Source organism: Mauremys reevesii, linkage group 27 (genome assembly GCF_016161935.1).
Source record: "Mauremys reevesii isolate NIE-2019 linkage group 27, ASM1616193v1, whole genome shotgun sequence".
NCBI classification, from domain to species: domain Eukaryota; kingdom Metazoa; phylum Chordata; order Testudines; family Geoemydidae; genus Mauremys; species Mauremys reevesii.
Window position 1 is genome coordinate 6196216 of NC_052649.1, and position 25198 is coordinate 6221413.

The window sequence follows — 25198 nt, forward strand, 5'->3', positions numbered from 1 at the left end:
CAGTGCTGGAAAGAATCTAGGCCAGGACAGCCGCAGCGGCCCAGGGCTGCATTTGTGAAATGGCCATGTGCCTCCTGGTTGAACACATGTTCTTTGTGTAGCCTTAGAGTGCGGCACATTATGTTTACACGGATGCTCCATGGCGGCACTGTCGTACACACAGCCAGTGGCCTCCTGCATCACGCAGGGGCTCGGCCATACGGAGTTCACCTCTAGGCTGTTGGTGCAAATCCAGCATAAGTCAGTAATAATATTCAGTCACCTGGAGGCCTCTACGTCATGAGGTTAGTAGGGGAAATCTGTGGACAGAAGACCCAACGTCCAGTGAGCTGGGCACCCGAGCCCCTTGGGAACCTTTTCAAATCCCTGCCGGGGAATCCCCTCGCCCCCCTTTAAATTCTCCCCTTCACAGACCTGACTTGTAAGCAAAACCTCAGGCTGAGGTAAGCAGGCTCCTTTAAATATTGTATCATCTGGTTTAATGTTAACACTGAAAACCAACTGCCGTTTTTAGAGTTCTATTTTTATTTGGGTGTTGTATTGTCTAATCCTTTTTATATTAAAAATATCAGAGCTGAAGCTTCAGTCTATTACTGCCATCTGCTTCAGTTGGCGGGGGGCGTTAAAGGGATTTCAAATCCCTCTCTGTATCACGGCACAGGGGCACCTCTTAGTGATTAAACTAACCACTAGCAACTAGTTTGAGGGCAAAATGTGGGTGTGGGGACCAGGAGGAGTCCGGCCTGCTCAGACACAGGATTGGGCTGTTGCACACACTTTTTTCACCGTACAAAGCCAGTGGAGTACAAAAGCTGAACGCTCCAAGCCCTGGCCCTCCATTTGGACCCACACAGGCAGAGCCTTGCACAGGCATGGAGCCCTAGTGGGATTGCCCCCATCAATACAACTGCAAAAGCAGGGATTGAGATTACGCCCCCCCTCCCCACAATCTCTTGGGTGCAAAGGCCTGGCTGGTTCAAACTCCTCCCCAAAACCATGTTCTGTCACTTGTATCCTGACAGGGAGCAGGCGACTCACACCTAAGGCACTGTTGACTAGTTAGGCTAGGACTGAAATGCTTAAAAAGCCTCTGGTTAAACTTTGGCATTAGGCTCAACGCAAAGCGTCCCCCCTTCTCTCTCGTTTTTGTATTAAGCCTGGTTGCTAAAAATGATTTTTTAAGAAAACCCCAGAGCTCTGTTTCGTGCGCCACAGTCAGCCATTGAAACGGGACTAAGGAAAAGAAAAAGCTGTTGAACCTTGGATGCCTTTGCTTCCTACATAGGAGGAAAAATCTTAAAATGAATGTGCATTCACTTCCAGGGTTCAAAATCCCCCTGTACCTTCACATGGGCACATCTTAGTCACTCTAGCCTATGAAGCTTAGGACAAGTGGGGAGGTGTCGTAGTTTTCCCCAAGCTGAGGGGTGGCCCCCTATGTTTAGCTTTCATTTAAGAAAAACATCTGGCCCTTATAGCGCTGATGAAAACCTGCTGAAGATGATGCAATGCTGTCTGCAGCAAGAAGCATCTTTCAGAAAGGTGATAACTACCCACCCATAGAGCCTCAATACAGTGAGGACTCTGAATGCGAACAATGACCCCTCACATTCAAAGAGCCCCTCTCATCCAGCTGGGAATGAAAATGTACCAAGGGAACCCAGATTTCTTTAACTAGATACCTGTTTACATCCCCTTATCTGCCTTCCAGTCAAGTGAAAGAGAAGCAGTGTGGTGTGATGAAACATTAACAGACCAGACATATTTCACTTGCCATAATTAAGGCTGGAATTTTCAGAAGCATCAATAAAGGGTGGGACAACTCCCATTGCATTTGGAAATTAGGAACTTAGCTCCTATACGCCTGTGTAAAGAAACCCTTATCAATCCTAAATACCAGGGATGCTCAGCACTAGAATCTCATCTTAAATAGGTTGGTTTTCTCCCTTTTCTGAACAGTCTCTTGTCATTGTTTAGCCACAGACAAATCCAAACCTGACTAGATACAGCGATGGACCCGGGAGGAAAGCTGGCGGTGAATGAAATATTGATGAAGCTATTTTTGTGGTCTGTCGCTATACTCCGTTCCTTGTGACGACTACTCACCTGGGGTTTTCATGTTCTCTTCTTTACAGTCTAACTAGAGGGGTTCCAAAGTCCTGTAAATTACAAGTTTAGGATGCTTTGAGTAGGTAACACACACACACACACTTATCAACAAGGACTGCGGGGGGGTGGGGGCACCTCCCCCCCAGGTTTGGTACTATGAAAGGAGGATAAACAGAAGAAGAGAATATCCTTCTTGGCTTCATCATAATGGGAGAACAGTGGTGTTGGGGCCAGTGTGTCAGTGACATTCAGCTGTTGCCAAATATATTAACACTTGGTCCTTTAGTAACAAGTCTTCCACTTAAGGATCTCAAAGCACTTTACAACGTAAGCCTCAACATCCCAGAAGATTAGGTCCATATCATCCCCATTTTACAGATGGGGAAAACAGAGCACAGAGCAGTGACTTGCCCGAAGTCACACTGTGCATCAGTGGCCGAGCCAGGAATAGAACATAAACCCCCAGATTCCAAGTCCCACACTCTGGAAAAAAGAAATTGAGCCATTTACTTCAAAAATAATGAGAGTCACCACATGCATGCGCCAAGCAGCAATACCAAGGACTGAGGATCAATCAGGACATGTAATCGTTCCCACAAACAATTAAGATCCTCTTTAAGTTGCGTTAATGGTGGGATTTCAAAAGTCCTCAGTGCTGGCCTAACGCTGCTCCTGTAAAGCCCAGCCTAAGCGTGTAAGAAACAGAATAGGTTAAAGAGCCTTTGTCAGATGATCCTTGGCTATTTGCTGTGTGACCTCTAAATGCAGTATTTGTGGACACTCCTTTGCACTACCATCACCACAATGCAACCTCAGCGTTAGTCAGGATTACGGCATATCACACAGACAAAAAAAAAGTACAATTTAGCTACATATATATATTTTTACTTTCAGTTAATTGGCAATATTATATCCACACTTAGTGTCCAGGAGAGGGGAAAGCACAGATTACAATATCATTAAAATAATATTTTACAGATCTCTCTCTATAATATATATAATTAAGGGAGTGTATGACAAGGTTCTAACTTGTGTGTCCAATAAATTAGTCTAATGGACATGATGCATCCACCAAAGTTTAAACTTTAAGAGAACAGTACACTCAACAAATCCAAAACTGCAGCTATCTGGATTGGATCGAGATAAGAGGCGGCTGGGGAGAGAAAGAAAAAGGAACGATAAGACAAGAACAACAGCCCAATCCTGAATGCTAAAAAGCAAACAATAAAACAAAAATGTCTTCTCATCACAATAAAAACTATTTCTTTGAGTTAAATTCAATTAAAATTACGAGCCCCACAGCCAAAAATAAAAAGAGTCTGAACCACCCTCTGGAAGAATTGAAAGCCAGGTCAGAGCTACACTACAAAGTGCCACCAGCATAGCTATGTTGGGAGGAGTGTGCAAAAAAAAAAAAAAATGACACCCCTTAGCTGGCATAGCTATGCCGGAAAAGTCCCCAGTTTAAATGCAACTGTCAGAATAGTTCATGTCGTTTGGGGACATGGCGTTACTATGCGGGTGGAACTCTCCTTTCTGCTGGCATATGCGGCATCTAGACGCCATACTAATGGGCTACGCGAGCATAGGCTCTGTAGTGTAGACATGGCCTTAGTTCAGGAATTTGGTCAGCTGCAGGAATCCACAAAGGTTAAAGATTTTAGTGCGGCAGGAATGGCCTCAACGGGAAAGGAGGATTGTAGGGGGTGACTGTGCAAGAGGGATTGTCATGGTGAGAGCTAAGTAGTCTGCAAGACCCCATCTGTCCTGGCCTTACAGCCAATCTAAGCGTCACACCTCAATGCATGGGTAGCCAAGCTGATGTCATCTGGACAGAATGGATGGGGCCAAGACTGATCAACAGCCGTCACATACTAACCTTGCTAGGCAATGGTGCAGAGGGGGCCTAGGAGAGGGGCTGGGGAGGGATAATGCACATCTGAGGGGACATGAGGGAGATTGTCTCAGTGGGGACAGAGGGGTGAAGGAGCAGCAGAGGCGGGTTTGGTGAAGCTGGCAATTTCACGTACCTTGGCTGTTGCTTTAAAAAAATCACTGTCCAAGTAAAAATAAAACCAGAAGGTAAATGTGGTGTGGAAAGCTAGACCCATTCGGTGGCTGCAAGGACACGGCAACATGTGATAACCTTTTCCTCCCCTGCCTGCCGGGAGGTAGGGAGAAGCAATAGGAGAGCAATGCCCTGTCGCACTGACAGTCACTCCACTGTGGAATCCAGAGGTACAAGGCCACGTTCCCTGCAGCTGTAAACGACAAGGGAGCAGAAGTGATCTGAGGTGGATTGTAAACAAGACGAGAAGCGTTTAAAAAACCCAGCAGACTTCACTGGAGATGTGGCGTTGTGCTGAGGAATCCACTCTGCACCCGGGCTACTGCAATTGCCACCAACTGTGCAATTGCCCGCAACTGTGTGGGTTTTGGCATGTAACCCAGGGAAAGGTTATCCTCAAGGATGGAAATGAAGGGCTAAGAAGGCAAGATACCAGATTTTTGAATGTGGACTGTGAAGTTTTTGGCCTGAAGCTTTGAAAGATCAAAGTATGTTTTTTGGTACGTGCCTGGAAAGCCCTTAAGAGGGTAGGCATGGGGTTGGGAAGCCCAGCGCTGAGGGGCAGGATTGTGACTCCCGGTGCCTGGGAGTTTTCTGGTTAACTCTGCAGTATCGTTGGTAAAGCCGCACAAAGAGAAAAATCTGCAGTTTGGTCAAGTTGGGTGGATGCCTCTCACAAAAAACAAACACTAAGCCACACTCTGTGTGGACAGGTCCATTCAATCCTCGGCTCTGCCCACCCCCACTAATAGGACACTGTAGTGAAGAATCTTGTCATACTGGTCTCCCCTGCACCCCCCCTCCAAAAAACCAAAACACAACACCATGGGCCAGCCATGAACAACACATTCGATTAAAATAAAAAAAGGAAAAAGGAAGAATACAATAATGTTTAGAAAATAGGAATTTTGTTTAGTTTTTTTTTTTTAAATATTCATTGTGACAGCATGCTACACCTTTTCGTCCCACCCTTTTCAGGAGCAGCTCTAGAATCATGATTGAAAGTACTGCTGTCTTTTTTTTTTTTATTAATTAAAAAAAGCCTCTTATTTTTGGTTGTTAGAGCTCCTCACAGCACCTCTACTGGAGGATGTCAAATTCCATTAGTCCAGAGGTTCTCTGTCTATTCTGTGAGCCACTTTGTACGAGACACATCTTCATTTACTTTACCTTCTTGTCTGTTCTGAAGGTCGTCCCCAACTCCCCCTCCCAAAAGTGCATCGACTGGTGCAGTTTGAGAACCACTGCACCAGTCCATGGACAACTCTCGGCTGCTGCTGCTGCGTGTTGAAAAGACAGATACAGATTACGCAGAGGAATTAATACATGGTTCAACCTATACCATCACTGTGGATCACATGGATTTCCATGGAATCACCCCAGCAATTTAGGCTGCATGTGGGGATTTTTGGTGGGTGCGCAAGGCGGGAGCCAATAAAAAAATGCAACAGTCAATGGCCTGATACGTCTTTTTTAAGACCTGCACTGACAGTCGCTGGAGACGACACTCTCCAGTGAAAGAAGTCTGGTGTCCTTCAATTTAGCTCGCATATTTGGCACAAGCGGAAGTCTTCAAATCAGATTAGATAAACAGCACAGGTTTGCTCCTCGCTGAACCTCTAAGAAGTTCCACTACTTCCCACCACTTCCCCCTCAAAAACCTCCACCCCCCTAAATGACGATCCCTTCATCTCCATACGTGATACCTCCTGTATTCATCAGGTCAAACAATGGTGCTCAAGTCTATTACCACCTCTGCATCATCAACACTTAGGCTGAGACATAACCCTGCCTCCAGTGCCTAGAAATCCCATATATCTGACTGATGGCTAACCAAGACAAAGTGGGAATGCACCTGGGACCTATGCTAGAATTCCAAACACCAGAGTTTGTCCAAAACACTAAACTGTTGAAGTTCTTTCCCTACAAACGCATTCTTCTGCTAAGACAAAACTTAGAAAGTGGTTGTTTATTGGTATTTATAAATACAAAACATAAGGAAGAGACCATTAAAAAGATTCTTGACATAAATGGACTCTGTCAAGTAGTTTGGGATGCCACACAAACGGTTACCCTGTTTAAGAAAACGCTTTGGATTCTAAATTAAGTGTGTTCCTCCCACCCCCACCCCCCCAGCAATCCATTGCCAAGAAATTAAACAGCTCCTCTGTAGTTGGACTTACCAAATCACTGTTTTTTCTTCTCCTGCCCCACCAGAAATTAACTACAAGATTATTCCCAGAGCTGTGCTAACACTGACCACTTCTAGTGCCCAAATTGACATACATCTGACTTGCTCAGGAGGCCAATAAGTTGCAACATTGTAAACCCGTAGCCAGGTTCCTTCTGACATATTGAAATCAAGGGAAAGTAGCAAGTTTTGCAAATGGAATTTGAGCTCTGCTGTTGAGGGGAAAGATTATCTCAGCTTCCAAAAAAGGCTTAATGAATATAACAGATATAAAAATTAAAACCTGTGGGGGAAAACAGCTGTCAGTATCCTTTTAAACAGTGCATACTGGGTTTCTTCTACGTGCCTTTCCAGCAGATTCACAAGATCTCGCAGATGCACAAACACATACTGATGGATTGGTGAAATGAATTGTAGATGAAGGAACATAGCTTATACAGTGCTTAAAAATGACCCTTTTAACTGCCTGAATGACTCAGGTGGTGATGACAGCCCGGGGAAGGTAACACGCTGCCCTCCACATAAATGTGCAGGGGAAAAAACAGACCCCTCAGAGCTCTGAAATCTATTACTAGTACTTTAGAAAACCATCTCTTCTTCCCCATCTCCTGTAATTCTTCTCCATAAAAGGTGGAGTGCCGCTTCCTCAGTCTCTGACAATTACGATGATTAAGCACACTCATTCCTCTGTGTCTCAGTCAGTCGGGAACAATTCACAAAACATGTGCTCTCTCTTCTATCGCAGAGTGCTGACAGCAGGAAAAGGGCAATTCCTTACACCTGATTGCCCCTTCCAGGAACCTGCTATAGTCGGATCAAGTTCAGCCCCATTAAGCCCGCAATGCCAGCGCGTCTGTTAGCATCTTTTGTGCTGGGCAATCTGGACTCCTGGTATCAAGGAATCAATGATTACATGGAGGCTCTCTCAGGTTCTCTACATTCCCTTGACGCAGCAGGGTTAAGCTTGCCTGAATCACTCAAAACGCAGCTGCTATATAGATCAACCACGTCAATGTGCTAGAACATACCCTTTTTGAAAGTTGGGAGGAACTGGAAGCATGGTATATCCTTGTGACATAGAAGAAGCTCCCATTTCACTCAAATGGATGCTTCTCCAGGACAAGACACTTACCTGTGGAACATGCAAACGTCAGCAAAGTTGCTGAGAGTTCACAAACTCAATACACGACAATGTGGCAATAATCAGTGTTAGATTTTCAGGTCTTCTGTCCCTTCTGCTTCAAACAATGTGTCATTCCTTGATGAGGGCAACAAGCAGTAATGCAATTCTGATTTTTTTTTTTTCTTTTTTGGGCAGGAGCCAGGGAATCAATATTAGTTGGACTGTAGAATGTAGCTGTGTCCCCTGTATTGTGAGCTATGTTCTCTTTGCTGGGGTAAAACTTGAAATGCAAAAGAGGTGAGACCCAAATATTGGTAAAAATGGGCAAACAAGCCCATGAGATCCTAGCCTGCGCTCCACTCTCTCTTTCTATTTAAGCTCTTTCCATCAGACAGGCAGTTTCAGGCGCAGCCTTCTAATGGTAAAAAGTGTCTTATTTTTATTGATAAATAACTTATGTTCAATAATCTCAAAAAATTACTAAATTAGAAATCTGTAAAAAAAATGAGCAGTGGGTGGGGTAAAAAATTGAGGCCGACATTACAGATTTCAAGCTATATCATCACAACAATCTAGGAAGCCTCTGAGCTGAATGCTACGAAACACAGAAGAAACTGATGAACCTTCAATGTGAGCATGCTCAGTGTGTTAGCATGGAAACAAGGAAGTACCGAAGCACAGTAAATCATGTCTCGCAATGGCTGCTGTTTTCATTCGCTTACTGAAGAACGGAAAACAAAACCTCCTTTTTTTTTGGACAGTGGATGCAAGAATAAAGCACGTTCATTTCTCTCCCCTCCCACCCCAACTTCAAAGGATTTTGGTGCTGTTCCAACATTAAAAAAAAAACAAAAACAAGAAACAAAAACCAGCAGCAGTCGTTTTGGGTTTGCACAACCCCCTCCCCAGTAGTTTCTTCTGAGCATGCCCAGTAGGAATGGTTCAGAATTGTATCAATCCACCTACAGCAAAAGACAACACATATCCAGCTCCCACGTCACAGAGTTCATCAGTTGCTGAAACAGGTGGTGCGTGTGTATATGCGTGTGTATGGGTGGCTACAGGGGCCCGGTGCCACAGCCCTTTTCACTGGCCCTTGCAAATGACACTGGGATCTCTTTCGTTGAAAATACAGGTGTCCACTGTAATTCTAGAAGTGTAATTAAATACTCAGTTTGCAAGGATGACCAATTCCAATGTCATAGGATGATGCAACATCTGCAGAAGCGCTGTCTGCTGCCCCCTACTGATGGAGGTGGAGTCACAGGAGCGAAGTAGGCATGGACTTTAATATTGGGTAAATGGGTCTGAAAAGATAAACACAGTATTTAAAGAAAGAACAGCTGTGGCAGTGCAATACCCAGTCACACACAGGCGAGCAACTGAAAAGTGCGTAAGACACTGAAGGGCCTAATATTTTTTCTGAGCTTGGCCACCTAAATAAAAGCATGTTTCCTTTCACAAAATATCAAGCCTTTTACAGACCTGAGCAGAGGGTTGGAATTTTATCTTCCTGGACTGTTACCAAGTTCTTTTTCTCATCTACAATTTCCCTTTTCTGCTTAGTGAGGGTGGCCTGGAAACCTCTCCTATTCCAGCAGAGTTCACCAAAACCACATTTCCTCACCCAAAAAAATCCTTATTGGATGAGCTATGGAGAGGCAGTGATAGCCTTAAATAATAGTTTTTTGCTCTTCTTTGGTCTAAGATGCTATAGTTTACTTATGCCAAGCTACTAATGTTAAATGATATCATGAAATAACAGTCAAACTTTGCAAATTTGCACTGTGACTTGGGGACATATTGCAGATTACCAAATTATTTGAATTAGCCAGTAGGTTAAAAAACAAGTTGTAAAGGGTAAGGCATCAAGAGATGCTGTGCAAGAGATTAGATTGAGTTATTTACTAGCACATGGGGAAAATATCAATATGAAGTGCTCTGTCATATACTTCATCAGATTACTCAATATGAACACTAGCTCAAGTTATTTCTTTGCTGAGAAGTGAGGCGAGACTCCCAGGTTTCGAGGGGGCATCATCCAGTTTGTGGATCTGTGAAGTGAGCATTAGCGAGCTGGCTTCTCCCGTACTCCTTTTTAGTTCTATTCAGCAGGAACTTTAACTGGATCCTACACAGAAGGAAGGGAGCATTCCTTCCCCACCAGCTAGTGCTTACCTGTCATCAGCCTTCTCTTGAATGAAGCAGCTATCATGTTAACAGATGATGGCATTACCCTTGAAGCACTCAGGCATTTTAAGGACTTGGCCTAGATTATAGTGAGTCTGGATCCTCACAACCACCCTCTCCCCCATCCAGCCATTTAGTAACGTGTAAGTAAAAGCCTTGGTTTTTTTTGTTTGTTTTTTTTTTACCCTGAGTCTCTTGATTCCTGCCCGTGTGATCTGTTGACAGTCATAAAGTTCTATCCTCTCCAGGCTATGGCAGCTCTTCAGGTGTTCCAAGGAGGCATCTGTGATCAAAGGGCAGTTGTCCAGCTCGATCACTTCCAGTCTGTCATGTGCGCAGGCACCATTCCCCAAGTGACGAATACCATCATCTGTGATCAACTCACAGTGCGACAAACTCTGCAGCCAAACAGAGGTGGTTAGTGGTCTCTGGAAACAGTACTGTACAACCATCAAGAACACCAGGCTAGGAAGCTTTCTGGAGAGATGACGGGAAGAACTGAAATAAAGTCCTAGAAGGATAAAACACCCTTGAGCAAATCTGCCATATCACAGTTCTGGGCATGTCTGCAGTTGTCCCTTGATACTGGAGAGGGCTGTGAGCTGTGAACTCTGGTGATCAGAGTCCCTGTGCCTCTCTCTAACTAGCCAAGACTTCTGTAGGCCACAGAGGAAGTTCATATAAATGTAGATGTAACGGAGAAAGGAGCCAGTCAAGTTATAGAATCATAGAAATGCTGGGATGAACGGGACCTCAGACCCCTGCATTGAGGCAGGACCAAGAATACCTAGACCATCCCTGACAGGTGTTTGTCCAGCTGATTCTTAAAAGCTTCCCATGACAGTGATTCCACAACTTCCCTTGGTAACTTCTTCCAGTGCTTAACTATCCTTGGAGTTAGACAGTTATTCCTAGTATCTGACCTAAATCTCCTTTCCTGCAGGTTAAGCCCATTACTTCTTGTTCTTCCTTAAGTGGTCATGGAGACCAACTGATCACTGTCCTCTTTACAACAGCCCTTAACATATTTGAAACCTGTTATCAGGTGCGTGTCCCGACCACCTCCCGGCACCTCTAAAGATGCCAAGGGTTGTTTTTTTAATTTAGCCTTTCTTCATAGGTCAGTTTTTCTAAACTTCGGATCATTTTGTTGTCCTCTGAACTCTCCAATTTGTCTACATTTTTCTCAAAGTTTGGTGCCCAAAACTGGACACACAGCTGAGCCCGCACCAGGGCAGAGCAGGGTAGAAAAAAATTACCTCCCTTGTCTTACATACAACACATGTACAGCCATGTAATGTCAAAAGAAAACAACTATAAAGTTTACCCGCTTTTCAGTACTACAGTATTATACAGTACCCCAGTCACAGTGGTGATACTATTGTGAGCTGTAGGTACTGGATCTGTAAGGACAGAGACTTTCACACCATTTGCGGGCTGCCCTTATTTTTAAATATTCTTGTATGTGAAACTGAACTGTACAGGGAGCTGGGAGACTTCACCATTCCACCACTGTGAGTGATGTCAGTCCATCACCAGAGCATCTGCATAGTTCATGTACCATTTACTTTGCGGAGGAACTAGGAACAAGAGCTGGTGCACAGATGACTGTGGAGGAGAATGCACTGGGTGAGTGCTCCAGAGGCAGAAACTTGCAGCTAAGACAATGAAGCACTGTGCAGACAGAGAGAAACCCAACATTACAGGACTTTCCTGTCCAAAGGGTGCAAGGAAGCACAGCCAGCATGTCTGAACACTTCAGCTCTAAAATGCCGTCAGTGATGGAACTGCCACTTTAAGGCACAGGGCAGGTAGAGTGCAAGCAGTTTCAGTGAGCGCTCCCTTCCCTGGTGGCCTTTGCTGTCCCTCCCCTCACAAGGAAGGAACATGCTATTTAGAAGTGAGAAAATTTTCTTTGTTGTCACATCACTTCAGGTTAGAGCAGACACTCCCAACACAATGTGATGTCTAACTCACTAGAGACTAATACAGAACATCGAGGCTTGTCAAAGCTGGATTCAATAGGTTACAGGCCAGAAGCATTCACGCTCCAAATGAGTGAAGAGAACTCCTTTAAACTCCTCCATCCCTACCACAGGTCTTTTTATTTAGGGCCATCACTTATGCCCTTTATTCTATTAATACATCCTTGTAGGACTGTAGCCAAGGCTGTTAAATGCTAACCCACAAGTCAAAACTTCCTGTATGAGAGCGATAATGCACATTTCACACATGGAGTAAGATTCAGAGGCGACGAGTGCTATTAAACTGTCTTTCAGCAGCGACAGCTTCTGAAGTATAGTGTGAAGAAAGGAAACGAGGGTGGCTGCAGATTTCCATCTCACATACTTAACTGGCCCCCATCACTGCAGTATCTGAACTGCCTCAAAATCTTAATATATTGCTCTTCACAATGCCTGCGTGAGGCAGGGTAGCGCTGCCACCCGCATTGTACAGATGGAGAATGGAGGCACAGAGAAGGTAAGTGACTTGCTCAAGGTCACATGAAAAGTCTGTGGTGGAGCAGAGACTTGAATTGAGTGCTCCTAAACCTCAGGCTCATCTTTGTTCTCCCTCCCAGGGCAGACAGACAGCCCAGCCCCTGAACGAATTATATAGACTTCTATGATCTAGGATCATAACATGTGCCAGGATAATTACTTTCCAAATTATATAAAGTCTGAACAGATTAATGCACTCATAGATCAGAAGTATTGCTTTAAAAACACAAATAAAAATCCAAACATATATATTACTATTATTATTAATATTTCTGTGGGGAAGACTGGTTAAACCGCTAAACTTAATCCCGGACCAAGGCCTGTTGCTTTCAGGCCACAAAGTGTGGAATCACTGAAACAGCCTTCAAATGAGCAGACAACTGCAATGCAGTAATGAGACGGAGAAGAATTTCTTTTTTGGATCATACAATGTGTGATCAGAGCTGTGGAACCAGAATGGAGCTGTAAACTCACAGAATGGAGAGAGGATAAAATGCCACTGGAAAAGGAAAGGTGTCTGAAGGGTTTTGGCAGGAAAGCAAGGCATGAAAGCTAATGACTACAGTGCACTTTGATATCCATAGGACTGACTACGCTGGGACTGCAATCTCGTTTCCACAGGTCACAATTCCATATTCAGGATGACAAGGGGCTGCAGTCTACTCCATGTTATACAGACTAGATACAACCATCACATGCCTGGCAGATTGCAGAGGCAATCTTCAGTTGGGCAAAATTTGGAGGCTCCCATTTTATGAAGTGAGAACACAGAAAACTGTTGCCCAAACACTTACCAACACCTGAAGCCGTGGACAGTATATGGAAAGTTGGATTAACGTACTGTCTGTTATCTGGAAGAGAGACAAAGCCTTTTAAGACTGAAATCTTTGTATGGCCATTTCTTCCCAACCAAAACATGAACCCAAATTAGTATCTTACATATTCACCATTCTTCTCCCGCATTGGAAATGGCAATCACTATCTCAAACATTTCCAGAACTGGTCTGTTTCTGGATCACATTTCAGCCAAAGGTTCCTATTATTCTTTAGAAGGTGACTGGAAAGGATTTTTAAGAAATCGGGTCTGTTTTTTGTTTCCTTATGATAGGTAATTTAAAAGGGTTTTTAAAAGTTTTTCTTATTCCCATAATACAAGAACTAGGGGTCACCAAATGAAATTAATAGGCAGCAGGTTTAAAACAAATAAAAGGAAGTTCTTCTTCACGCAGCGCACAGTCAACTTGTGGAACTCCTTACCTGAGGAGGTTGTGAAGGCTAGGACTATAACAATGTTTAAAAGGGGACTGGATAAATTCATGGTGGCTAAGTCCATAAATGGCTATTAGCCAGGATGGGTAAGAATGGTGTCCCTACCCTCTGTTCATCAGAGGATGGAGATGGATGGCAGGAGAGAGATCACTTGATCATTGCCTGTTAGGTTCACTCCCTCAGGGGCACCTGGCATTGGCCACTGTCGGTAGACAGATACTGGGCTAGATGGACCTTTGGTCTGACCCGGTACGGCCTTTCTTATGTTCTTATGTTCTTTTCTTGTTCTTCCCATTTGAAACATAAGGAATGTCTGGGTCTTCCCAGGTTTTGCTGGAGTGAGCAGAATACTTACGTATCAGAGGGGTAGCCTTGTTAGTCTGGATCTGTAAAAAGCAACACAGAGTCCTGTGGCACCTTAAAGACTAACAGATGTATTGGAGCATAAGCTTTCGTGGGTGAATGCGTCTGACAAAGTGGGCATTCACCCACGAAAGCTTATGCTCCAATACATCTGTTAGTCTTTAAGGTGCCACAGGACTCTGTGTTGCTTTTTACAGAATACTTACAGATACATTTCTCCAAAATGTTCATTTATCACTGAAGTTAAATAGGCGTTAACAGCCTGCTAAAAACCCCTTCCGCTCTAAACTGCTCAGATTTCGGTCTCTGGCTCCTGAAGTGTCCTCACTTCACTAGTTTTTCCACAGTCACTAGAGTATGTCTACACTGAAATAAAAAAACCTGTTAGCACAGCCACAGCTGGCCTGGGTCAGCTGACTGGGGCTTGCAGGGCTAATAATTATAGTGTGGATGTTTGGTCTTGGGCTGGACTCTGGGCTCTGAACACTTCCCCCTCAGGAGGTCTCAGAGCTTGGGGGCCAGCCCAAGCCTGAACAGCTACATTGCAATTGTTAGCCCTGTAAGCCCGAGTCACTTGATCTGAGCTCCGAGTCTGAGGGCCTCAGGTTTTTTATTGTAATGTAGACGTACCCTTCCAGACTAAACAAGACATGAATTTCTAATCGAAGAAACATACAACCCTGACTCCCCTTGCCATTTAAACGCAAAAACACCTTTTCAGATTGTCTCTGTACAAAGCAGGAAGACTGGACACAGCTTTAAATCACTTCCTGTCTGGACTACTGTCATTTCCTTTTCTGTGGCCTTCCGAAATCCCTATTCTAGAATTATCAGGCAGTGCAGAATGTTGGGGCCAGACTATTTTCTCATTGCAGGAGGTGAAACCCTATTACCTTCATGGTCTTCTGATCCATTTCTAATTGAAAACTGCTCTGCCCTTATGGTATTCAGTCTCTTTAAGGGCTTCCTCATACCCACTTAACATAATATTTCACTTTACCTTTAAATTTTACCTTAATCTTATCACTCTCACGACATATTTGCTAAAGGACAGTGTTCAGTCACATATGAAGGGCATTCTAAAAAAAACCCATTGAATGAGTCTGTGGCACTGAGTTATTAGGAACGTCAGATAACAGACTCATAGGCTGGTGAAGAATTACAGCTCACTGACTTCTGGGGAGGTTTTTGGTTGGAGGGCACTTCGTCTTTATTTCTAGTTATTTCCCTCCACCTTCACGTACAAGGTCACAGTTGTTCAAATGCTTCAGCTGCAGTAACATTTAATATTTGGAGATTACCTTTACTGATCTCTATCAGTTTATGTACCAGAGACCTTTCCATTGACTGGAAGCAAAGATCTCACCCTGAAGCTTGTAGTTCTTGCAGTTGCCAGGTTTTTCCAAAGGTGCCTAGATCTGCAGAACTATACATGGTCTTTAGCAGACAAGCACACAGTCTAGATTTGATGGGATCTTCAGATTATTTTAACATTTTCAATATTCTTTCAATACAATTCTCTGTTGAAAACTGGACTAGAGGTGATCAAACATACAAGTAATTCATCTTGTCCAAACTTATCATCTCTTTTTCTTGATCAGGATTCTGGAACAAGTTGTCTTCATTCAAAAAAAAATTATTTTGGGATTCTGTGCTCTGACCCTTTAGGTGTGGTTATTAAAACCGAGACACATTTGTCACAGACCATGTTTCCGCACTGCTGAGACTTCCTGCATGAAACCACCACAGTCAGAAGCCTGGGCTCTTACCTGAACACACTCTTCCAGGTCCATTTTTTCAAGCTCATGACAGTTCTATATCGTGCAGGCAGGAAATAAAAACACACAAGCAAATTAGTCACAAAGCCCAGTCAGTACTTGTAAAATTACTGGATCCCTCCTTTCTCAACACAGATGAAGTGTGTTTGAAAAGAAAGTCTTCTTTCCAAAGTTGGTCAGGATGACAGAGAGTTTGTTGCTCCCTGGAGGACGATGCTACTAAAAACAAGCATAATACTGAATATCTATCAAGCCTGCCCATTTAAAGACATGTATAAAATATCTACTAACTTCTTTATTTTATTTTTTTTAAATCTACAGAAAGGAAAAGGGGGTTAAACTCAGTGTTACTCATATGGAGTACAGGCTGATCTGTCTAATGCATGAAATTGTACAGGGATTTGTTTCCCGCTAAATGTTAATAATTTCATTGACTTTAGATGCATATTACTCATTAAATTGGGAGTTGGGTGGCTAAAACCAATGTTGAAAATTTAAGGAATAATGAACAATGTATTGATCTACTTAGCCCTCTCATTTCCACGCAACTGCAAAACCAAAAAGAGATGTTTTGCAAAATATAAATTCATGGGAGACAGCTACTGTTACCCTCAGCTCCCAGGAAACAGAGATGCACCAGGTACAAAGTGGAATGCAGCTCTTACCTTAGCCAGAGTGGTAAAGCCCACGTCCGTTAGCTGCGAACACCTTGCGACTTCTAATATTCTGTACAGAAAGAATTAAGAATGTACTAACTATTGGGTGATCATTTTGCTTTACAGAGTCTGTTTTATGAAAAAATTGGGGGCAGAGCAGGAAGAGATTAAGTCAAGGCAGTACTCTCAAAGAGTATTATTTCCGTGGAGTATTATACTCATGCACATTTGAATGCAGGTCCCCCTTCACTCCATTTGATAATCTCACCATGAGGTAGCGTATTACACGGAATAATATTTCATGATGCTGCTCAGGTCATGCAAGAATAAGCACTTAATGCCATAACATATGGATTTAAAGTTTTCTAGATAGCAACTTGCTCATTCCCCGTTCAGATGGCTGCCAAAAATTCTTTGCTTCTGCTACTGCAGTTTCATGGTGCCTCCCCGTTTTCCCTCATTTGTTTTATAATGTTTTACTTCTCAATGCTATAATGCTGCAGGGGAGAGCATTATTTCCATTTCTAAAAATTTAAGATCAGGACTGTCTTTAAATGTGTGAGATACTTTGGTTTTTGGCATTTTACGCAGCTGATCTCCAGGCAGAGTTGAACATAAACACGGGATCCAGTTGGAATCACAGCATTTTTATCTGCCTCTTTCAAAGTTCGGACTGTATATATATGAAAACTGATACATGTATCCATAATCTTTTACTTTATTTTTAAGCTTATTATAAAAATTCCATTTCTATTCTGGACACCACTTATTTTAGCCAAATTAAAGCAAGGCACACAGCTGTAACAGACACCAGACAATACTCATCTTTTTTCTTTTCTCCGCCATGTCATTTTCCTAATTATGCTGTAAAATCTTTATAGAGATGGCACCTGAAGCCCATTCTCTGTCTGAAATTGTGAAAATTAACAAAAAAGCCCACTATTTTTTGCTTCACCTGCTCCAAACTATCCTCAACATGCATTAACAACTAAGTATTGAAGCAGGGAATAATGCAGTTTAAACCTTGTTTCCAGTTCTTAACACAAAAAAAATTCTGTGGACTAATTTCAGTTGTTTTAACCAAAAATAAGGTAATACGTGGACTGAAAAAGGAAATTGTCACTAATTCTATACAAGCTCATCAGAGTGGCACACAACACTGCTGCACCAAGATATCTTGGCTGGGCAACTCCCATCTTTTCCTGTTCTCTGTATGTATATATATCTCCTCACTATATGTTCCATTCTATGAGTCCGATGAAGTGGGCTGTAGCCCACGAAAAGTTTATGCTCAAATAAATGTGTTAGTCTCTAAGGTGGCACAAGTCCTCCTGTTCTTTTTGCAAGATATCTTGTAGAATTATATTCTCTGGAGCCAGAAGTTAGGACATAACTAACTCATTGTCAGCCTCTTCCCGCTGGACAGCTGGAAATAACTTCAGTGGTAAACTAGTGGACTTCCAGATTGGACTAGAAGTCCTGACCTTTAGAATAAAAAAAAATAAATAAATAAAAAGTCAAGGAGTTCCATTACCAGGTCACCCACATCTTTACTTAATCTGCATTGTGAGACTCCAGACTGAAAACTTACCTAAGCCGCGGGCAGTTTTGTCCCAGTGCATTCAAGATGGCATCTGTAATGTTAGAGCAGCCTGAGGCACACAAGGATTGCAATTTATGGCATCCTCTGCATATTGTTATGAGACCATCATCTGTGATTTGCTACAAGAAAACAAAACAAAACATCAGAACCATTAGTGGTGATGATGAAGATCCAATGCATTGTCCAATTTTACCTTTTGAGACAAGCAAGAAGGCATTCAACTTAGAGTGATGAAGACCAAGTTACATTTATCAGCCAAGAAATGTGTTCAAATATTTTTACGGGATAGCTGAAACAGCATAAGGCACTCTGATATGGCTTATAAATAGTCTGCAGCTGATTCCACAGGCATGCAAATATTTTAGGGGATGGCACCATAGAATCTGCTGCCTAACACCACAGCGCTCTCAGCTTCCTCTGCAATGCCGACAAAGTAATTCTGGATGAAAGATTAATTAGGAAAGTCTGTTAGAGGTCACAACATCACCACAGCTTAGTTTTACAAACAGCCTTTTAAAACTCAGTCTTACTGCCTCGGTGCCCAAGAGATAAGTGCTAAGACACAGGTCTGAATCCTCGTCAGATTCAGCACCTGTGTAACTTCATTAAGATCAATGGAGCTGCATCCATTTGGACCTCAGTCTACCTCCAGGAACCAGTTTGGGATGGCAACATTTGAGGCAGAACCTGTCAGGAGAGTGACATGCTGGCTGACAGCAGCAATATTAACAAAGTTCTGGAGCTCACTTGAGCCCTGCCAGCTGGAGGACAGAGTGTGATGGCAAGACCAAGGTATACAGTGGGAGGAGATAAAGAAAGGAGAAGAGACGAGTCAGTATATAGACACAGGAACAAACTGGGCCTCACTGGGTTCTGTGACCTGGCCAGCGTTGATTTCCCACATGGAAAGCACCAGCTTGGAGACTGGCAGTAGCTCTTTTGGAATAACTGCTCAAGTAGGAAAAAAGGAAAAAAACCTTCTACGAAGGGTTAAATGAAAGGTGAGCAAGAAACTTACTTAGTTTTCCTTTCAGCTCCTTCTAAAAGTTGCATCTTCCAGGTCCCAATGTCAATAGTGAAAAGTTATTGTTGACAACATCCTCGTGCCAATCATGTATACATCTCCCTTCAGAGTGTAAACACTACTCCTTAAAATACACTACTGAGTGAGGCACAGATCTACAAATCTCCAAGCCCCTTCCAACTTTGGGGACAGTCTGTTAATGCTGCCATATCAGAAGAACTGGATGATGTACACAAAGAACTCTTCCTGGTTCCTTTTCTGGCTCAAAAGTACATTTTTGGCACTGTTAATAGTTCCAAATTATACACCAATATCTTTGTAAGATACATGCTTATCTGAGGCAGAGTCAGAAAATAGCAGCAGCTAAGCATTGTTGTCAGTTACACCTCATTCCCCCAGAGACACCTCATTCCCCCAGACATGTTTTAAAGAAATCCGTTAAGTAAAGAGTAGAAAGTTTCATTGCTCCCCAGTTTGTAAATAGGTGTCTGAAGTTCCATGAAGATTTGAGATACAATCATTATTTTATAGCTCTGTTTCTTGGCTGGTTCAGTGTCTTTTTGTAGAGGGCAAATGTGCTGCTTGATTCAGTTTTAAAGGCTACCGTAAAAGTTTGGATGCAAACAAACTTACATTCAGCTCAAAGGAAAGAATTTTTCCAGCTAGTCCTGCAAATGTACTTAGAAGCCCTGTGGGCAGGGCAAAGAGACACAAACTGAAGCTAACAAGGCTATTTTGGAGGCTTGTATGACTCTACCAAATGCTACCACAAAAAAAAAAAAAAGCATTTATTTTTAGAACTTGCCAAAGTGCAATTTTCCAGTCTGCAAAAATGACAACGTTGAAGGGTGCAGTAGTTCTTATTCAATCCTGTTTAGAGATGCCCTTTATAGCTACATTGCATGTAATATGGGAATCACAGGAAAGATTACTTACTAAGCAGGTTTGCAGGTTTAAAGTCACTAGTTCAGGACAGTGTGCTCCAATGTATTTGAGAGCTTCATCCTCAAGCTGGAAAGAAAAATTTATAGACTGAATATGAGTTATCACTCTGAATTGTCACTGGGTTGAAAAAGCCACTTAGTTCTCAAAATGTGTGTAATGGCAATATGCAAGCATCATACAGTCTATCTTCCACTGTCTCTGAGATTGAGAATCTACAGATTTGCAAGGTTAGTTTATTGTAGGGCTGTCAAACGATAAAAAAATTGTGATTAATTGTGTGATTAATCACGTTGTTTGACAATAATAGAATACCATTTAAATGTTTTCTACATTTTCAAATATATTGATTTCAACACAGAACACAAAGTGTACAGTGCTCACTTGATATTTATTTTTATTACAAATATTTGCACTGTAAAAAACAAAAGGAATAGTATTTCAATTCACCTAAGTACTGTACTGCAATATCTTTATCATGAAAGTGCAACTTACACATGTAGATTTTTTTTGTTACATAACTGCACTCAAAAACAGAACAATGGGAAACTTCAGAGCCTACAAGTCCACTCAGTCCTACTTCTTGTTCAGCCAATTGCTCAGACAAACAAGTTTGTTTACATATACAGGAGATAATGCTGCCCACTTCTTGTTTACAATGTCACATGGAAGTGAGAACAGGTGTTCGCATGGCACTGTTGTAGCCAGCATCGCAAGATATTTATGTGCCAGATGTACTAAAGATTCATACGCCCTTTCATACTTCAACCATCATTCCCCAGAGGACATGCATCCATACTGATGACAGGTTCTGCTCGATAACAATCCAAAGCATTGCAGACTGACGCATGTTCGTTTTGATCGTCTAAGTCAGATGCCACTAGCAGAAGATTGATTTTCCTTTTTGGCGGTTCGGGTTTTGTAGTTTCCACATGGGACTGTTGCTCTTTTAAGACTTTTGAAAGCATGTTCCACATCTCGTCCCACTCATATTTTGGATGGCACTTCAGAATCTTAAATCTTGGGTTGAGTGCTGTAGCTATCTTTAGAAATCTTATATTGGTATCTTCTTTGCATTTTCTCAGATCTGCAGCGAAAGTGTTCTTAAAACGAGCAACACGTGCGGGGTCATCATCCGAGACTGCTATAATATGAAATATATGGCAGAATGCGGGTAAAACAGAACAGGAGACATACAATTCTCCCATAAGGAGCTCAATCACAAATGTAATCAACACATTTTTTTAACAATCATCGTCAACATGGAAGCATGTCCTCTGGAATGGTGACCAAAGCATAAAGGGGCATACGAATGTTAAGCATATCTGGCACGTAAATATTTTGCGACGCTGGCTACAACAGTGCCATGCGAATGCCTGTTCTCACTTTCATGTGACATTGTAAACAAGAAGTGGGCAGCATAATCTCCTGTATATGTAAACAAACTTGTTTGTCTGAGCAACTGACTGAACAAGAAATAGGACTGAGTGGACTTCTAGGCTCTAAAGTTTTCCATTGTTCTGTTTTTGAGTGCAGTTATGTAACAAAAAAAAACAAAACCTACACTTGTAAGTTGCACTTTCATGATAAAGAGATTGCAGTACAGTACTTAGGTGAACTGAAATACTATTTCTTTTGTTTTTTTACAGTGCAAATATTTGTAATAAAAAATAAATATCAAGTGAGCACTGTACACTTTGTATTCTGTGTTGTAATTGAAATCAATACATTTGAAAAAGTAGAAAACATCCAAAAATAGTTAATAAATTTCAATTGGTATTCTATAGTTTGACAGTGCAATTAAAACTGCGATTTTTTTTTAAATTGCAATAAGTTTTTTTTGAGTTAATCGCATGAGTTAACTGCGATTAATTAACAGCCCTAATTTATTGATTTCAATAACTTATGCTCAGGTCAAAAATACATGATTAACAGACGGAATGGGAGCTGAAATTACTCTTAACTTTGATAAATTTTGTTTCTAATAAATTAATACTTTATAGGGCTCCTCTATACCACCATTTTCCCTCCTCTATATTAATTTGGCTGCTAACAAAAGTGATTGCCAGTCTTTCACCCATGAGAACAGATGGCAAATAACCGATAACAAGGATGTATTGCCATCAATATTTCACTGGAGTCCACAAATAACCAGAAGTTCGAGCTGTTTTTCAGTGATCTAAATTCTGAAAATAGGCTCGGATTGTTAAACCTCTTACCAGTCAATTCTCCTAGGCTATTAAAAACCACAGTAACGTAAGCTTAGGAAACTACTGGCAATGGTCCTAACATTTCGGCGTATATGTACTATTGCTTTACTTAACATACTAAAAATGTATCGCTTTCTACACTCATGTACAGTGGGACTAATCTTTTGGAAAGTAAATGTTATTTAAGTTTACATGTCAACAGCAGGTAAAATACTGATCCCGTTTCAGAGGAACAAAAAGAACTAAAACCTAAGCCCCAAACCTCCCACACCACAATTTCAAGATTTGGGAAAAAGCAAACCAAGTACATCCAAGAAGATGGCTCACAGGTTTAATCCTTAGGTTTTAATTATGTAGATTTCCTGGAATCACTCGTTGGAACTACAGCAGGGACAACTCAGCATTTCACCTTCCCAAGACAGGAAAGCTGAGTTCTACGTAGTTTACTGCATGTTGCTCTTTCAGTCTTTCCTGCCTGATCTGCATGTGCATTGAAGATCCCATGGCTACCTTTTTTTTTTTTTAAATAAGGAGTAAGGGGATTTGTTCCCATGTTCTTGGACAACATTTCTCTTGCCTTCACTGTTCTTCAGCAAGCTGGGTGCCAGTTTTCTAACTACCATTCTCTCAGCCAAGAATTGATAGCTGAAGTAATTCCTATGCTTACAGTCACTTTGAGATTCTTATGTTCTTGGGATGCAATATTGTATCAGGTTCTAGTGTCATTCTGATTTAGCCAGGAGCAGGTCTGTCTGCACAAGACAATCATACATTCAAGTCCTACATCAGAACTTCGTTCATATCTAACACTACAACCAAGGGTACTAGAGAAGGTACTACATTGTTTGAAGCTACTCTCTTTTAGATGACATTAAAATGGGGTCCCTCGGCTTGTTTCTGGCTAGCAAGCGTTAGGACCTGTAACCTGGGTATGAACCTCCCCGTCACTAAACGAGATTCTAATACTCAAGGCAGATATCAGCTATTCTGAGTTCACAACTATAACATCTGCCTAAATAAAGTCACACTCCTATCCATATTTAACCTGTTAAGTTCTTAAATACCTAGAGTATGAAAAGAGTTATGCGAATTTCATTCTAGTTTGAGGCATGGGTACTTTCATGGCCCAGCATGTAAAATAGTAAGGTTAAAGAAAATCAACTCCAAACAACAAAGGGTAACTGAAGTTTCAGCCTTAAAAGCTAATGCACAATTTTTATTCTAAAGCGTCAGGGTTGAAGATCCATCCCTGTAATAGGTTCTGAAGATCCTACATCTTGGTCTGGACACAGTCCAAAGAGCAACATGGCCAGTGGTGCAAGTGGAATCCATTTCTTACTGGTGCAAGGGGGCCCCACGGCAGTCACGTGACCCTCCATGTGACTTCGCCCTGCCCCCAAGCCTGGGGCCCCCACGCTCTCCCTGTCCCCATCCCATGATCCACCCCCCTTACCTGGGGGCAGCGGGGAAGCTCTGTCCTCCTCCCGCTGAGCCTTCAGAAACACAGTGGGGAAAATGAGCAGAACGTGGGGCTGCACCTCAGCCCTTCCACGCAGGGTCTCCTCCATCTGTACAGCAGCCAACCCCGCCAGAGGACTGCAGCGGGGAAAGGAGCAGAAGGCTGGTAGTTCCTCCAATGGCTGTACCGCTCCCAGCGCTGCCCCCTCAGCCCTGTCCTCCGTTGGGGCTGCTGTCAGACGGAGGAGACCCTGCGTCGAAGGACCAGGGGCGGTACAGCTGCACGCACTGGAAGAGCTGCTGACATGGGCCCTCTTTCCGGTTCACCATACCAGCTATAAGTATCTTGCTGGTACAGTATACCGGACTGCACCGCCCTACTTGCACTGCTGAACATAGTACCATCCTTTCAGAGATGTACCAAGTGTCTAATTTGCTGTAGGAAAACCTCTGAAACAAAACAATTACAGTCCAATTCTACATTAGCCAGCTGGAAGAGTCCACTCAGTCAGGAACTTTTATCACGTGATTCCAGATGTAACTATAGCCAGGCTTTCTACTACTGTCTGACCCTCCTACAAAGGGCTAAAATAAGTCTATGGACACAGCCAGGATATTTTATAGCTTATTAAAAAAAGGTTAACGCAAGTGTGATTTTGCTCACGACATCCTCTGAACAGGGAGATTCCACTACTAGATAGTTTTCATTATTCAGGGTTCAGCTATTCATGCTGGGCTCAAAGCTAGTAAAGAGTTTCAATAAAGCACTTAATGTCTAGTTGGTAGATCTTGAATAGTTATTTCAATAAGGTAATGTTTGGAAATACAAGCCCTACAATACTTCACACTCATTGCTGTAACTGGCGTTGAACGCATAAGACACTCATTTTTGTAGTTAGTTTAATGCACATGTTCTCCATAGTCATACCTGCGTACAGCCCTTCAGAAACAAGGCTTTGAGTCCTCCACAGCCTCTCACCAGAGCCTGGATGCCATCCTTAGTCACTTGGTCACACCAGGAGATATTCAGTTGTTCCAGCAGTGGGCATCCCTCACTTGGGAGGCAAAAGGAAAAGTGGGTGGAAACTTATGAAATCCAGCTTCAAGCCGGATTACAGGAAATTCCAATTTCTAGACTTCATCTAAGCACAGGAAGCGACACGCACACCCCACACCCACATGGAACATTCGCTTATTAAGCATATTAAACATAAAAATCCCCAGATGAGAGCAGCTCTCCAGTGGTAGGCTCGGAAACCAGTAACTCAATATTGTGGCACTCTGAAAAAAGAAGGTTGATCTACTACATCCAAAGCCGGTCATAGGGCTGCGTCTCACCCCTTTGTCCAGAGACTGGGCACATCCACAGTGTTATTGGCTGAGAGGCCTAGATACAGCCAAACCAACATTAAATCAGATTCAAAGGGCTTCATTTTTGAAATACTGCCTCTGATTTTCCAGACACAAATCTGTGCTTGAAAATAGCTGCTGGCACAAACAGAATGTATACATTTGATTTGCAGTCAGGTAGACAGACATGTAAATGCTATCAATTGTGATTGCAAATAATTGCAGGCACAAAACTGACCCTATAAAATTGGAGGCCAGGTTGAAGCCATTAAAAAAAACAAAACACAAAACAAAAAAAAACCAGGCTCAATTTTCTGAAAGCTTGCTACAAAAACAAGCCTCTCTCCATTTTCTGTACTCTGA

The 25198-nt window shown here is 42.5% G+C and overlaps 1 protein-coding gene across 8 annotated transcripts in view; it reads right to left on the bottom strand.

Moving 5' to 3' along the window:
* Window positions 1-6127: 6127 nt before the first annotated feature.
* FBXL20 (F-box and leucine rich repeat protein 20) overlaps window positions 6128-25198 on the bottom strand; it is a 69925-nt gene continuing 50854 nt past the window's right edge. For 7 of the 8 annotated variants that reach the window (XM_039516525.1, XM_039516520.1, XM_039516524.1 and 4 more), the window contains 8 exons: window positions 24414-24540; window positions 19812-19886; window positions 17840-17970; window positions 16258-16318; window positions 15584-15628; window positions 12977-13033; window positions 9867-10079; window positions 6128-8798 (listed from right to left, as the gene is read on the bottom strand). In XM_039516525.1, coding sequence (XP_039372459.1) covers window positions 8691-8798; window positions 9867-10079; window positions 12977-13033; window positions 15584-15628; window positions 16258-16318; window positions 17840-17970; window positions 19812-19886; window positions 24414-24540 — 817 coding nt within the window. In that variant the 3' untranslated portion in view covers window positions 6128-8690. The remainder of the gene's footprint in view (window positions 8799-9866; window positions 10080-12976; window positions 13034-15583; window positions 15629-16257; window positions 16319-17839; window positions 17971-19811; window positions 19887-24413; window positions 24541-25198) is intronic. The other variant, XM_039516522.1, reaches the window with a different exon arrangement.